This window comes from Dama dama, chromosome 28 (assembly GCF_033118175.1).
Source record: "Dama dama isolate Ldn47 chromosome 28, ASM3311817v1, whole genome shotgun sequence".
NCBI classification, from domain to species: Eukaryota; Metazoa; Chordata; class Mammalia; order Artiodactyla; family Cervidae; genus Dama; species Dama dama.
The window spans coordinates 25,687,773-25,704,081 of record NC_083708.1 but is presented as its reverse complement, the minus strand read 5'-3'; the positions used below and the strand labels follow the sequence as shown (position 1 = coordinate 25,704,081).

General features: G+C 39.8%; 1 protein-coding gene across 1 annotated transcript in view; it reads left to right on the top strand.

Annotated features, from left to right (window-relative positions):
* TPD52L1 (TPD52 like 1) overlaps positions 1-12,732 on the top strand; it is a 91,979-nt gene extending 79,247 nt beyond the window's left edge. The window contains exons 5-8 of the mRNA XM_061131662.1: positions 760-774; positions 2,692-2,730; positions 5,617-5,677; positions 12,604-12,732. Of these exons, the coding sequence (XP_060987645.1) occupies positions 760-774; positions 2,692-2,730; positions 5,617-5,677; positions 12,604-12,732 (244 nt within the window). The remainder of the gene's footprint in view (positions 1-759; positions 775-2,691; positions 2,731-5,616; positions 5,678-12,603) is intronic.
* Positions 12,733-16,309: the final 3,577 nt, after the last annotated feature.

Sequence of the window (16,309 nt, the reverse complement as noted above, 5' to 3'; positions counted from 1 at the left end):
AAAATTTAGATACCTCAGGAGAAACACAGGACCTCTCAATTTTTCTTTAAAATCACTATAAGTTAATACTCACAGATTTCCAAAACTTAGAATTTGGACCTTTTAATAACTGAGTGAAAAGCACTATGTTAAGATTTAATTTAGATGTTTTATAAAAATAAATAATATTTCCTGAGCTGAGGTCCTCCTTTTATCCTGACGACCCCTAAGTGAAGGCCCCTCAGCCCAGTCACGGAATTCTGCCTCCTTCTCCATCTGCTGGATAACATGGCTAATAACTACCTAACCAGATGGTTTTCTCTGAGGTTAACACAAAGTCACATTTATGAAAGAACTCTGTGAAGAAATGCAAGCTATTTGCATTTTTAAAATAATAATTATTTTTATAATAATAAAATCATTTTATTTATAAAATCATTTTTATAATAATAATGTTGCCATCTTCTTTGCACTTCTGGGTGAATTCGCTCAAACAGTGTGTAAGCTAGTGGAGAGGAAATCTTTGGACAAGGCATGTAATTTTAACAGAGAATCCAGCTATAGCCATGAGAAAAACAGTGAGAAGCACAGCATGTAAGAGTTGGTAAAGCAATTGTGAAGACATTAAAAAGCCAGTGCATTCAAAAAGAGTAATGAATGGGGTCCCTTATCTTTTCCCTGGGGCTCTTGAAAGGGGACAGCGGGCAGTGTGGTCCTTTCTCTGCATCCTGATGCGCTAACCTTACTCCTGCTTTTCTTCCGGTGCTGCTATGGCTGCAGGTCTCATTCCATCGGGTAAGCGCTGCCCCGGGGGGCCCAACTGGCTCCCTCCCTCAAAGCTCCCTTCCTCCCCAGAGCACCATGGTGGGCGTGCCTCGGCCCCAAAGCTCTTTTCCTGAGAGTGTTCATGACCCCAGAGTTACAGAGTATAGGGCACCTAATGTGTTTGCATCTATTTCAGCACTTGTTTGTCTCATTTCTGAATCATTTATTAATGCATCACTTTCACTTGCTGAGTCATCCTCAGGGATCTCTTTCTGCATCATGCCAGTCTACCTGGCAGAGGTCCTTAGAAGAAAAGGAAAGTGAAAATTGTGCACTGCAGATGTATATGAAGCTGGCAGAAAGTAAAGTCGAGAAACAGAATTATTTCCTCTAGACTGTCGTGTTTTTCTGAACTTCTTATAACTGTTATTTAGGCAGACAGTTCACCTTCAACTTTCTGTACCCTCTGAAGGTGAAGTGGAGAGAACAAATGTTAACACATGTGCAATTGTCAGCCCCAGGTCTCTGAATTAAGCCTCCTTTGGGGTGGGATTTTATTACATAAATTAAAAAAAATTTCTTTTCCTAAGAAAACTACCTATATTTAAGAGATGAATGCTTGATAATGTTCATGGATTTCTTTTAGTAATTCTCTTTTTTAAATGTAATTTATGAAGAAATATTTTGCCTATGATTTCTAAATGGAGTGTCTGTAAATATCCGCTGCATTTCTTTTTTTTTTTCCCATTTATTTTTATTAGTTGGAGGCTAATTACTTTACAGTATTGTAGTGGTTTTTGTCATACATTGACATGAATCAGCCATGGATTTACATGTATTCCCCATCCCGATCCCCCCTCCCACCTCCCTTCCGCTTCATTTCTTTGTCCTTTTCTTTCTGAGTTCTAGTAAAGTTCTAGTAAATTTACTAACCCTAACCTCAGTGGATATTGTTGGGGAAGGTGAGGGTGGATTTGATCCCTTACCTGTTAGCTTGGGAGAGGAGCAGGCAGGAACTGTGCTGGAAAGTGGATGAGGGAATGCTTGCCTAGGAAAATGAACCCCATTTTGCTTTCTCCCTCCACACACCCTGATTTCTAAGTGGACCTCACATAGAAATAACAGTCAGTCAGTCAGAGGGACAATGAATCAATCTCGGTAGGATTCATAAGGTGAGACAGCTGATGCTCTTAGAAGTCTCAGAAAAGTTCCTCACATAGAAATAACAGTCAGTCAGTCAGAGGGACAATGAGTCAGTCGCTGTAGGATTAAAAAGGTAAGAGAGCTGATGCTCTTAGAAGTCTCAGAAAAGTTGATCCTTGTACCAGTTGTCCTAGGATGGAGGCGGAAACCCTTGCTCCCACGTTGGACTGTGTGAAGTGTGTTTACTTGGCGTGTTTCCTTGATTGACTCATGTTAACTCTGCGTAGTCTGATGAGCTTCACGTGGGATGATGAGCTGTTAGCTGCCTGGCTCTGCCTGCTGGGCCCTGCCGCTTGCCCCTGACTGTCTTCCTGAAACAGGAGGAGGGAGCTGGACCAGGAGTCATGTCCCCCGAGTCATGTACATGGGCTGCTGAGCTGACTTGGAGGGAACCAGACACTCTTCTCAGATTTCCTGGCTTACAGGGAAAGTATTGGGTTGGCCAAAAATTTGTTTGGGATTTTCCATATGATCTTGCAGAAAACCTGAACGAACATTTTGGCTAACCTAGTAAAATAATATGCAGCCACCGACCATCTGCTCTTCCTTTATTCCTTTGGAAATGATTGTGGCCCATCCTACCCAACAAAAACAAATATCATCTTGGTGGGGAGGGCAGGGAATACTTCAGATAGTTGAAATTGCTGTTTTAAAACTGTGAATGAGGAGTTTCTCATATACTTATATTGTACTATCTTCTTTTTTCTGTTTTTGTTTCCCCTTTAATCTGCTTTTGCCCTGAAGCTACTCGATTCGCCATTCCATAAGTATGCCTGCGATGAGGTAATGTGTGTAAATGAGTTTACATAATCTCAATGCAGAATGTGCTTGAAGTGTTACTTTTATTGTGGATTTTTTCCTTTTTTATATGAGGGGAAGCGCCATGACCTATTATATTCTCTTTTCTGATGGCCCTCAGGAAAAGAAGGCTGACAATGCAATAGAAAAACTGTAGTTTGGAGGGCTCGGGCTATTGACTGGACACACTAGTTTAAATCCAGCAGTTCCTGATTTGTATGACCTAGGAAAACTTACCAAATCTACTTCAATCTCCATTCTCTTGCCCGTATACTAGGAGAAATGAGAATCTATCTACTTCAAATGGCTGTTGTGAGATGTATGTTCTGCATAAAGTACTCAGTACGGGGCCTGGAACATTCCAAGCACACCTGTAAAGGGGGAAATCATTTTATTGCCACAGCATTAAATGGAAAAAATTGGAGACAAAGAGGGCTACAGTTCTAGAAAGGATAACATTAGGATTAAAGGATATATTAAAGTAAAGAGTCTGTTGAACAATAAAAATGCCATTAAGCTTACTGGTCAGCTGGAAACTCCGGAGAAAGGTGTTCCTCTGGCTTCCAGTTGGTGTGATGCAGTGATACGATCAGATAAAATCAAAATGTTAGATTGGGAGTCAGAGGATGCAGGTTGGAGCCCAGTTCTGCTAGGAGTAAACTTGGCAGCTTTGGGAAGATCATTTTGGTGATAGCAGTTTCATCACACTTAAAAATAAAGGGCTAGAACCAGACTTCGGGCTCCTCACAAGGTGCTTCCAGGAACCCTCCGGCTGCTCTGGGGAGGAGCTCAGTGGGAGGACATCTAGCCCCTGGAGCCTCCCTCACTTCATTCAGACCTGCGTCTCTTCTTTCTAGCTTTATATTACATATTGTGGTGTGATTACATTCTAGAGAGAGCTCAGTTACTCTAAATAGTTCGAGCACTTTGAAGCCAAATTCTTTCTAGGGTTATTTGCAGTTTCTCCCTGTTCTCCAAGCATGCACTCAAGTATAATCAGATTAGAGGTATGTCTATTTTATTATACCTGCTGATGTCTCTTCTACACTGGGGGCTATGTTGTGACTTTGCAAGTTGGACCAGAGCATTTGACTTCCCTAATGTGGGGGAAAATAGAGAGCATAGATGGCTTAGTTTATATTTGGATGACTTGCTCCCCTAGCATAAGAACATTGACCAGTGCACCCTGCAGCCCTGAGCTTCCTTACTTGTTAAATTTTGTCTGAGTGTCCCAAGAAGGCTTGAAAAAAATTAGTATGGCTTTCCTCTGGGAGCCAGAAATAATCAAATGACTTATGGGTCAAATGTGTTCCTTATGAGCTTGCCTGAAATTAACTTTTTTTTAAAAAAGGATTTTAGTCAACTAACGTACACTATGAACCATTAGGATGAACTAAGTGTCTGCCCACTGTGGTCCTATACAACTGATGGGTAACAGGTAGTCATGTGACCAGCTTGGCCAAATAAAATGTGCATTGGAAGTAAGGTGCTAATAAAATACTTCTGAATCATTCCATGAAGTTTCACTAATGTTTCATCATAAGACAGGTACTGTGGAGGATTGCTCATAGGAATTTGACTCATATTTGAGTCATATATAAGATGTATTTGGCCCCTCGGGGCTCAACATTGTTAATTCATGCAACCTGGATGCAAATGCATTTCTGAGCATCCAAAGTATCAGCCCTGACAGACAAACTCTAACAAATTCATTGAAAAACATATTCTGTACGTTAGTTTTCTCTTGATAGTATTAGAGCCATGCTATAGCCCACACCACACAATGAAGCCCATGTTTGATAACCATTCTCCCTTACAAAGTTTCCTTAGGTCATTTCTCTTAGTTTATTTCTTCTGCACTCAAGAGAGACTAGAAAGTGGCTTATCAAATATAGTAACATTCAGTTGAATTATTTGACCTGAAAATGATGACAGTTCCAGTTGCCTTAGTTGGACTCAGTTGCTATCATTGAACTTGGTTGATATCACTTTTAAGGGTAATGCTGTCATTAACCCATAATTTCATGTAGACAAATACAGTATAGGAAACCAAAAAGCACAAAATGAAAAATCTAAATCTTAGAAGTATAACATGGTATGTAGATTATTTAACACAATGACTGAGTCACAAATAAAATGTCAATAGATTGCAAGGTTCTGTCTAGTAAGAACAAATTAAGTATCTTCTTTGAAAGGAAATATAACACATGCAAATAGCACCATTTTGATCAAGCATTAGACAAGTAATGAGTATATTTCAACCTAAAATAAAGAAGGCATTGACTTTCAGAAACACTGCTTCCTGGACACTGACAAAATACTTAGTTTTAAAACTTAAAAACTTTAAAGTTTGAAAACATATGAACCTTTTTTCCCCTGTAGCTATTTCTGTCTTGTCTCACATTCACTAAAAATAAATGACTTTTAAAATTCCATGTGGGAAAACTTGAACATGACATTCTTCAGATAGACTTTCCAGTGGTTATAAAATAACTGGGTTTGGAAAAGGCGTATTGTGATAGAAATAATTAATTAGTAAATGAAAAATTAAGCTATCACTTCTTTGACTCACTAGAAATGATTTATGGTTCAACATGGAATTATGCCAGTTGTATTCTTGCCAAATGCTATATTATTTATTCTATAGCTGAGCATCTGACTATTTTACTTAGAAAAATCCCATGGTAGGTTATGGTTTCTGGATCTAACCTAGCAGAAGTGAAATATCTTTTAAAACATGGTTGGTGTAGATGCCCAACCAACAACTAGCTCTGGTGCAGAGCTGATGTTTGCAAACAAGAGTAGAAACCAGATAGCACAGTTGCTAAGACAGCTAGGTCTGTGGAGCTGACCTCTCTTTTTTTATTTTAGGAATTCTCCTACTTTCAAATCATTTGAGGAGAGGGTTGAGACAACTGTCACAAGCCTTAAGGTACAGATGAAGTAAATTTTGTGTCATGGGGTTCATGAATCAGGAAAGCTTAGTTCCTTGATTCTAAAGGCGGGGCCACCAGCATTTGGTGCAGCCAAGAAGGCAGGCTTGCACCAAGTCACTTTTCTTCACATATAAATCTACAAATAAAAACAGTATTGAATATTGTTACTATATATGTACAAAGTTGTTCATATAAACCATTCAGGAGTGAATTGTGCATTCAAGTGAATTGGGGTTTGTATTGATCTCTTTGCTGGTTAAAACTCTTAATGCTATTACTCAAGAAGCAGATATGTGATAGATGAATGTGGATAGGACAAACCATATATGAACTCTGAATTTAGAATGTAAGGGAAATTTCAGTAACAGCTCAGAGCTCCTCTGATTTGGTGTATCAGTAGAAATAAACCATGGATCAGTAGAAATAAACTTGGCTCCATGGGTTATCCTGCCATCCACCACCCCTCAACTATTTAGATTTGTCTACTCCATTCACATATTGAACACAGAACAGCATGAAGGCAAAATGAAGCTGAGTCATAAAATGTATTATTTTGTAATGGTGCATTTGTTCCCTGGATATACACTGAAAAGATGCCTGTTGTATCAGTTCAGTTCAGTCACTCAGTTGTGTCCGACTCTCTGCGACCTCATGAACCACAGTTCACCAGGCCTCCCTGTCCATCACCAACTCCTGAAGTCCACCCAAACCCATGTCCATTGGGTCAATGATGCCATCCAACCATCTTATCCTCTGTTGTCCCCTTCTCTTCCCACCCTCAATCTTTCCCAGCATCAGGGTCTTTTCAAATGAGTCAGCTCTTCACATCAGGTGGCCAAAGTATTGGAGTTTCAGCTTCAATATCAGTCCTTCCAATGAACACCCAGGACAGATCTCCCTTAGGATGGACTGGTTGGATCTCCTTGCAGTCCAAGGCACTCTCAAGAGTCTTCTCCAATACCACAATTCAAAAGTATCAATTCTTCAGCACTCAGCTTTCTTTATAGTCCAACTCTCACATCCATACATGATCACTGGAAAAACCATAGCCTTGACTAGACAGACCTTTGTTGACAAAGTAGTGTCTCTGCTTTTTAATATGCTGTCTAGGTTGGTCATAACTTTCCTTCCAGAGAGTAAGTGTCTTTTAATTTCATAGCTGCAGTCACCATCTGCAGTGATTTTGGAGCCCAGAAAAATAAAGTCAGCCACTGTTTCCACTGTCTCCCCATCTGTTTGCCATGAAGTGATGGGACCGGATGCCATGATCTTAGTTTTCTGAATGTTGAGGTTTAAGCCAACTTTTTAACTCTCCTCTTTCACTTTCATTAAGAGGTTCTTTAATTCTTCTTCACTCTCTGCCATAAGGGTGGTGTCATCTGCATATCTGAAGTTATTGGTATTTCTCCCGGCAATCTTGATTCCAGCTTGTGCTTCTTCCAGCCCAGCGTTTCTCATGATGTACCCTGCATATAAGTTAAATGAGCAGGGTGACAATATACAACCTTGATGTACTCCTTTTCCTATTTGGAGCCAGTCGGTTGTTCCATGTCCAGTTCTAACTGTTGCTTCCTGACCTGCATATAGGTTTCTCAAGAGGCAGGTCAGGTGGTCTGGTATTCCCATCTCTTTCAGAATTTTCCACAGTTTGTTGTGATCCACACAGTCAAAGGCTTTGGCATAGTCAATAAAGCAGAAATAGATGTTTTTCTGGAACTCTCTTGCTTTTTTGATGATCCAGCAGATGTTGGCAATTTGATCTCTGGTTTTTCTGCCTTTTCTAAAACCAGCTTGAACATCTGGAAGTTCATGGTTCATATATTGCTGAAGCCTGGCTTGGAGAATTTTAAGCATTACGTTACTAGCGTGTGAGATGAGTGCAATTGTGCAGTAGTTTGAGCATTCTTTGGCATTGCCTTTCTTTGGGATTGGAATGAAAACTGACCTTTTCCAGTCCTATGGCCACTGCTGAGTTTTCCAAATTTGCTGGCATATTGAGTGCAGCACTTTCACAGCATCATCTTTTAGGATTTGAAATAGCTCAACTGGAATCCCATCACCTCCACTACCTTTGTTCATAGAGATGCTTCCTAAGGCCCACTTGACTTTACATTCCAGGATGTCTTGTTCTATTTGAGTGATCACACCATCATGATTATCTGGTCCATGAAGATCTTTTTTATACAGTTCTTCTGTGTATTCTTGCCACCTCTTTTAATATCTTCTGCTTCTGTTAGGTCCATACCATTTCTGTCCTTTATTGAGCCCATCTTTGCATGAAATGTTCCCTTGGTATCTCTAATCTTCTTGAAGAGATCTCTAGTCTTTCCCATTCTATTGTTTTCCTCTATTTCTTTGCATTGATTGCTGAGGAAGGCTTTCTTATCTCTCCTTGCTATTCTTTGGAACTCTGCATTCATATGGGTATATCTTTCCTTTTCTCCTTTGCTTTTTGCTTCCCTTCTTTTCACAGCTATTTGTAAGACCTCCTCAGACAACCATTTTGCTTTTTTGCATTTCTTTTTCTTGGGATGGTCTTGATTACTGTCTCCTGTACAATGTTACGAACCTCTGTCCATAGTTCATCAGGCACTCTATCAGATCTAGTCCCTTAAATCTATTTCTCACTTCCACTGTGCTAAAAAAAATTGATTGAATTTCATGTTTGAGCATAGATAAATTAATGTACTGAAGATAAAAGAGCAAACATAGAAGCAGTCTAATCTTAAATGTATAGAAAGGAAAAATCATTGATGCTACTAAGATTTTTTTTAAAGGTGTTACCTAAACATAACTACATCTTGATATTATCACTATTTTGTATACAATCCATTTCTATATTTCCCTATTACTGGGAAAATTAAGAACATGTGTGACCTTTAACTAGCTCAAGAGCAGATATAGGCATGTGCTGATTACCCAGCTGCTTCTGAATCATGCAGCCCTCACATGTGTGGCCAGGTGATATGAGATTGTAATTAATTCCTTCCTGGAGGTCCTACATTCTCTTATCGATTTTGAGCTGGAGGGTCTTTCCCTTTAGAGGAGGGTTTTTACACGGTTTTCTCCTTCCCAGGCCTGTGGTTAGGTGTTTAAAGCCCAAGAATGAAATTATTACACAGCATTTACCATGCTTTCATTGACTTCACTTACGAGCAGTTTCTAGTTGTTTAGTTCTACTGCTCTGCTTGTCAACGTTATCATTTATTGTTTAGGAACCAGGAGGAGCCATTATATTACCCCTATTTGTAGAGAAAACTTTTGATAGGGAGGGACATGCAGTGTCACAGACATTTCTCTTGCCAAAATATCTAGTTTCAAAAGAGAAAATTAAAAAAAACCCTAGGGGTTAATTTCTCAACATTTGGTTCTCAGCCTTAGACAGTCCAAGAACGATGGATTCTGTTGTTAGCTAAATTCTGACACAGGGAAAGTTGTACTTTTTAAGGTTTCCTTTAGAAGAAGGAGATATGAAGAAGCAAAAGAAGAATAAAGAACAACCTATTTACTTTTGCTTTTAGGAAAATCTGGTAAGCTTACAGGACACATATGATTCAAGTGTTTGATCCACACTGTCAGCCTCTCACTTTTCTCACCTCATCTGGATGGAAGGTATAGAGCGTGCCTCCTCCCTCAGACATGCATAAAACTAACTCACCCAACTGGATGCTAGCCCGTGTCAAGACCACCTGAAAACAGGTCCTATACCTGCATGACTGCCCATAGATTTTACAAGACTCACATCCCACCCATCTCCGGGCTCATGGTCAATGCTTCATTTCCCTTTTTCCTGCCCACACAGACAGTGGAGAATAGCTGATTATCATTCTTGGTGTCAAACCGCCAGTTACAAATTCCTCATTCCTTTTTTTCTCCAGACTAAACAGTAGATGTTGAACCTTTCTTACATTGTTTATTTTCTGTGTAGTTTACTGTTGTGTTCTGAATCTTCTCCAAAGCTTCTATAACTTTCTTCAATTATGAACCGTGAGGCTGTTTCCTGCTGAAGGAAAGACTCATGAATCACTAACGATGAGTGAAATAACCTGCAGGTCGCTATGCTGTATTTGTACTGACACAGAGTGCTTCAAGGTTGATTTTTCAAACACCACTTAAAGGGAATCATGTTCATATTTGAGTTCTGTTAGAAATAATGTTCTGCTGTGAAGTGAGGTCCGTTCCTATCATCTTCTCACACAATCTGTCACACCATCTGGCATTTGTACCCAATGGATCATTCAGTGGATCATTCTTATTTTATACCCAATTGTGTAGATAGTTTGATTTTCCAGAAAAACTTGCCAATTCATCAAAATCCTATAAAGGCAGTCCTTTCCACCTACATCCTTGTAATACACATCAGTGTATTACTTGCAATCTTGGCTGGTGTCACCTGTACACTCAAGAAGCACAATTTCTATTTCATCTAAAACAAGCAAACAGAAAGCAGACCTAGAATCAGCTCCTATGAAACCATATTTGGAATGTTCTACCATGTTCTAGTGAATCATGAGCAATGACATCCTTTCCAACTGTTCTATTGTTCCATGTCAAGCAGAACATATTTTCAGTGCACCTACTTTTTGATAAGCACATTGTATAGCCTAAATTAAAACCTCAAATAAGGTAAGACATGTTACACTTATTGGTTCTTTGTGTCCTTTCAACTAGACATTTTATTATGAGAGATCAGGAAACCCAATTCAGTAATTCAAAGAATTTTTGTTTTGCTAAGAGCAGTTATAATTTGGGGGACATAGTGACAAATTCTTGGATGAAAAACCATTTTGAAGGGAAGAGTTCAGGAGAAGCTTATTGTTCACATCTCTGCTTAAGCACATGTGTACGTGCTAAATCACTTCAGTTGAGTCCAACTCTTTGTGGCCCTATGGACGTGTAGCCACCAGCTTCCTCTGTCCATGGGATTCTCCAGGCAAGAATACTGGAGTAGGTTGCCATGCCATTCTCCAGGGGATCTTCCCAACCCAGGGATTGAACCCAAGTCTTTCAAGTCTCCTGCATTGGCAGGGGAGTTCTTTACCACTAGCGCCAACTGGGAAGCCAACATCCTTGGCTTTAGGCAGTACTTTAGTATTGTAGTGTGTGGTCATTAAACTCATATGGTTAGGAAACCCCTTTAGTCCACTCCTTTCTTTGCTAAATTGCTTTATTTCAAAGTGGTTTCCTCCTTCTTTACTTTTCTTTTTTGATTTGAGAAATTGAAAACTAGAAGAGAAGAATAAACCAAAGCCAAGAAGAAAACATCAGTAGTTGGTATTCACCTGACTCAATAGTCTGTGTGACAGAATGCGACTAAAGAGGAAGATGGAAACTATTAATAGAGTCGATTACATTGAATTAGACTTGTCTCTCAGAAGAAATAAGCACAGTGAGAAATTAGGTAGTTGAAGCCAATCCCCTGCTTCTTCCCAGTGTTAAGGTAACAGGGTAGAGGGGGAATCATTGCTGTGCCTGAGGTCTGCAAACTGACATGGATGGACTGAATCCAGCGGGTCCCCTATTTTTGAGTGATCTGTACACTAAGAAATGATTTTTACTTTTTTCTTAATGGTAATTATTCTTCAAAGGAAGAATAATATTTTGTGATTTGAATATTAAATTACATGAAATTCACATTTCAGTGTCCATACATACAGCTTTTATGGAACTCAGCCATGCTTATTCACTTATATATTATCTTGGCTGCTTTCTACCATGGCTGATTTGAGTATTTGTGACAGAGACTATGTGGTTCTCAAGTCTAAAATATTTATAATCTGTCACTTTCCAGAATGAGTTTTCCAATCCTAAGCAGAGTGGAAAAACTCAACTTAGTAACGGAATTTACAGAGGCAGAGGGATTTTGGTGACAGTGGGAGAAAAGTGTGTGTGTGATTTGCAAGAACTGAACTGCTTTCAAAACCTGGTTAAAGTTTAAAAACGGCAGGTCAAGCAATCAGCAGGTACATTCCTCAGTGTAGTCTATGTCTTTGTGAGTGATCATAATAAGTGACAGTGAGGTGTAGATAGAGTTTTGGTTATAGCCACATTATCTATTCTGTACCTTTCTTTTCCTCAAAGTGTTTTTCTATATTGTTACTGGTTAAAAGAGGGCCAATGTGACCATTAGTAAGACTTGCATTAAGCCCTTGGGGCCATTAAATATTCTTTTGAAAGACCTTTTGCTAAGAAATTTTTCAAAGTACTTAACCATATTCCTTAATTATAAATTGATTTCTTCCTGACTATATTCTTATTAGCCAATAACAAGTATACAAAAAGAGAGCATCTGAAAGCACCATAACTTCGCATTTTAAGGTATATTCCTCCTATAAAGACCACTGCCTGGAAAGATGTGAGGTCACCAGTGCTTAAGCCATGATTCATCTCCAACTCTCAAAGTAGAGACCAGAGATCATGTTCTCTCGATCCACTCTGCTTTCCAAGAGACATTTATCAGAACTTCAGATTGCCTTGCTAAGATCTCAAAATGAAAAGCTGGCGTCACTTAAAGGAGTACCCACATTTGTAAAATAGGGGGGATTTATCTAACATTCAATTCCTTTTTGATTAAATTGGTTCTCTGGGTGACTGAGGAGACGGTGCAAATCCACAGATCTGGACATGCCCCTGAAGGGACTGAGAATTTCAAATGTAGAAGGGACAAAGAGAATATTGCTAAAGTTAGACAGACAAAGAGAGTGCTGTACATTTTCATGTTTCGAGTCCAGTCCCCAAACCCAAATATGAACGACACGCTAGCCCTCTGTGAAAGGAAACTTACTTCTCTGCATCCTTTGCATCCCCTTTGCATGCCCGCTCAAGAAAACAAGTATTTCTGAACTTCAGAGTAATCCATCTTATTTTTAAAAATTACCAAAATGACAAGCTAACTGCACGTGTTCCTCTCTGCCCGTTTCAGACGAAAGTAGGCGGGGCGAACCACGGCGGCGGCAGCTTCGAGGAGGTGCTGAGCTCCACGGCCCACGCCAGCGCGCAGAGCTCGGCCGGCGGCCCCCGGCTGGCCGAGGGGGAGGAGCTGCAGTGCTAGGGCCCCGCCCCGCCCGCGCGCCTCCGGAAGGAAGACCACAGTCCCGCGGGGAAGACACAGGCCTTGACCTTGGCCTTGACCTTGTTCTTCAAATGGCTTCGCCTCCCAGTTTAATTATATGATTTACATTTGAATTCGCGACCATTTTAGAGTTCCTAGATTGTCATCTTTTAAAATGTCGATTTCAGCAGGTAGACAATTGGTCATGACCCTTGTTTTTGTGTAATTCAACATGTTTTCCAAACCTGTGGCTGTTAATTATTTGCTTTGATTTTTGCTTGGACTCCTGTAGGAAGTGCATGTCTTTGAAGGCTAAGTGCCCCCTTTCAGTTCTGTCGGCTGGATGGCTCTCTTTCTGACTGGCTCCTGCAGGGAATGAGATGACACTGCAAATATCCTCAAACCGCTTGTGAGCTCCCTCACCTACTTCAATTAATTCCGTATGCTTATTTGAGCAATTAAAATAATTGATTTTAATGATAACTTTGAATCCTTAATTTCTTTACGTTTCAGGGCTGTTGATGACCTTGATAGGTGGTAGTGTAATTCTGCAGATGCTTTTTTAAAATCAACTTCTACTGCTAATCTGGAGAATATAAGAGAGGATATGTAGGTAATTATAACCTTTGCTACCTTAGGATGCTAAAACAATCTCCAATTCTGAAATTCTCTCTAATCTACCTAAAATAGTGTTTAACTCAGGTAACTACTGAGTTAAGTCGGCAAGAAATAGATGCAAAAGGAATTGCTAGAAAATGGTAGAAGCAGAGTTCTGTCACCCTTTCTAGTTTGCAAACTGCTCACATAAATAAAAAAAAGCATCATATTAGTACAATCAGATTTCCACAGTAATGTTTATCTTCCACATCACAAACTTCTCTTTTCTTCTCAATGGGAACATACATTTGTTATTAGGTAGCAGGTAGCATTTATTATTAGTAGTGTCAGGGAAGTGTGTGATTTCCTCGGTTCTGTCTCGTTGCAGCAAAAATTTCAAATGGTGGGCCAGTGTTACAGGTCTGTTACAGGTAAGTTTTATTTGGCAAGCAAAGAAGAGTACACCCTCGAGGCCTGAGGGTGGGCTGACCCAAAAGGAGAGGCCTCAATCTGTCTTGGCTTCCTCCTTTTATTCATTTATCTGAACCTGCCCTATGCAAATTGGGCTAGCCAAGAATGGCATGTTTGTTTCACCTGAAGTTCTCACTCCAGTCCATGGATTTTCTTCTGTTCCATTCTTGTGGGCTTTTCTCTTTCTTTGTGTTTAGCCGCCAACATTTGGACTCCTTTTTCCTATTATAACTACCTGACACTAGCATCCCATAGCTACACTTTTAAAATGTATACTGTAGAATGTACAACAGACTAGCCAACTAAAAAACCTCCCAAATTTAAATAATATATAATAATAATATATATAACATATAACTATACATTATTTATAAATAATATATAATCCATATAATATGCATAGCAGTACATTCATTGTTCATTTTTTAACTTCATTAGATCAGTTCAGTTCAGTTGCTCAGTTGTGTCCGACTTTTTGCAACCCCATGAACCGCAACACGCCAGGCCTCCCTGTTCATCACCAACTCCCGGAGTCCACCCAAACCCAAGTCCATTGAGTCGGTGATGCCATCCAACCATCTCATCCTCTGTTGTCCCCTTCTCCTCCCGCCCTCAATCTTTCCCAGCATCAGGGTCTTTTCAAATGAGTCAGCTCTTCGCATCACGTGGCCAAAGTATCAGAGTTTCAGCTTCAACGTCAGTCCTTCCAATGGACACCCAGGACTGATCTCCTTTAGACAGAAGTGGTATTTGTGACATAGTGAAATAAAGCTAACTTTAAAAAATTCTATTCACATTAATGGAGCAGGACAATCCATATACCTAACTGAAAATCAAACTGGTTCAGGGACACAGAATCTCCGAGGCCTAGACTTTCGGGAGCAACAGGTGTGGGGATGTAAACTTGAACCAGAGTGGATGAATGTGGACAAAGGAGCTCTGCCAGTCGAAGTGGTGGCATTCTCCCTAACTTAGCCTTCCAGTCTGCTGGCTGAAGCCAAACCCCATCTAACTGGCTTGTGACTGTGTTGCTTGCCCACTGCTGTGGCATGCCCTTGGTCTGTCTGTTCAATCTACAGTGGCCTGGTCACCTCTTATAAACTCACCGCCACCTTCTTGTGGCCACATTCAGCACACTGCATTGTATTAGAAAAGGCAGTTACTTTGCTATAAACAGATATCTTCATTCAGCAACCCATTTCTACACACAATAGTCTCAACCTTACAATCTGAAAACACAGCATTGAAAATTGGGTAGAAAAATAATCAAGAAAATGAGTGTTAATGCTCAAAGCTAAAATAAACTGTATCTTAGCTGTTTATTTTAAATCATTCTTCAAAAATTCTATTTTGATCTGTTTTATAAAAACTACATTCATATCACCTCTATTAACTGTTAAGTTTTTAAAAAATTATTCCGAGCGAGGAATGGTATAATGGCCATGATGTCTTTTTTCATTCTGCCATGAGATGTGTGATGAATAAATCACATCACTCAAGTAGAATAATTAAAACAGTCATTGGTTGGTAGGTCTCATTTTCTCACTGCCTAATGACTCTGGAGCTGCCTGTGTCTCCCTGACTTTGACGGGCAAGTGTATCCCAATTTGACCAGCTGCTGAGTTGCCCTATTTTGCTCAGCTGGGCTCAGCTTACATGCAGTAGTATCAAGTGTTCCACAGTACTGAATAGTATTTGCACACAATGGACATAACCTTTGGCTAACAAATCAAAACAACTTCAGGCTAGATCAGCACCAAGTATACGAAATGATAATATGTATGATACCAAAAATACATCTCAATAATAAAAAATTCCAATGTCAATTGTGATTATAAAATATTGGGGTTTTTTGAAGTAAGCCATTCTTACTTAATGGTAATTTAACCATTTATCACTTATTAAATCCTGTTGTTTTGATGGAGAATATTCATAAATTCACACTACACCTTTATCTTAAATTCGTGTCTCATCAACTATGACTATTGATAGTCATGTCAGCAAAACAATCTGCATTTTCCCTAAATTACACATTTCTTGTAAATCTGCTCTTGAACCATGGAAAACAGAACAACTGGGTGCTTTACTGTGAACACCCCTGATAAGCCACGCCACTCACAGTAGTCAATGTGAAGAGAACACTGGGGCTCTAAGTGACTGTTCTGCCACTATACATTGTTCCAAAATTATGTCAGCCTGAAAGTTGTTGAACTTCATTGTACAGTGGTGCGGTTGTGAACTTTAAGCCCAACCCTCTCCTCTCACTTTTTATCAAGTTGGAGTGTGGGTGGGTGCAATAAAAGAATGTATCTGGGAAGGGTTAATTTTGAATTCATGTTGCTTATGTGACTTTAACCCTCATCTTGCCACTTTTGGGGCTTTCCTGGTGGCTCAAATGGTAAAGAATCTGCCTGCAATGTGGGAGACCCGGGTTTGATCCCTCGGTCAGGGAAGATCACCTAGAGAAAGGCAAGGCAACCCACTCCAATATTCTTGCCTGGAAATTCCA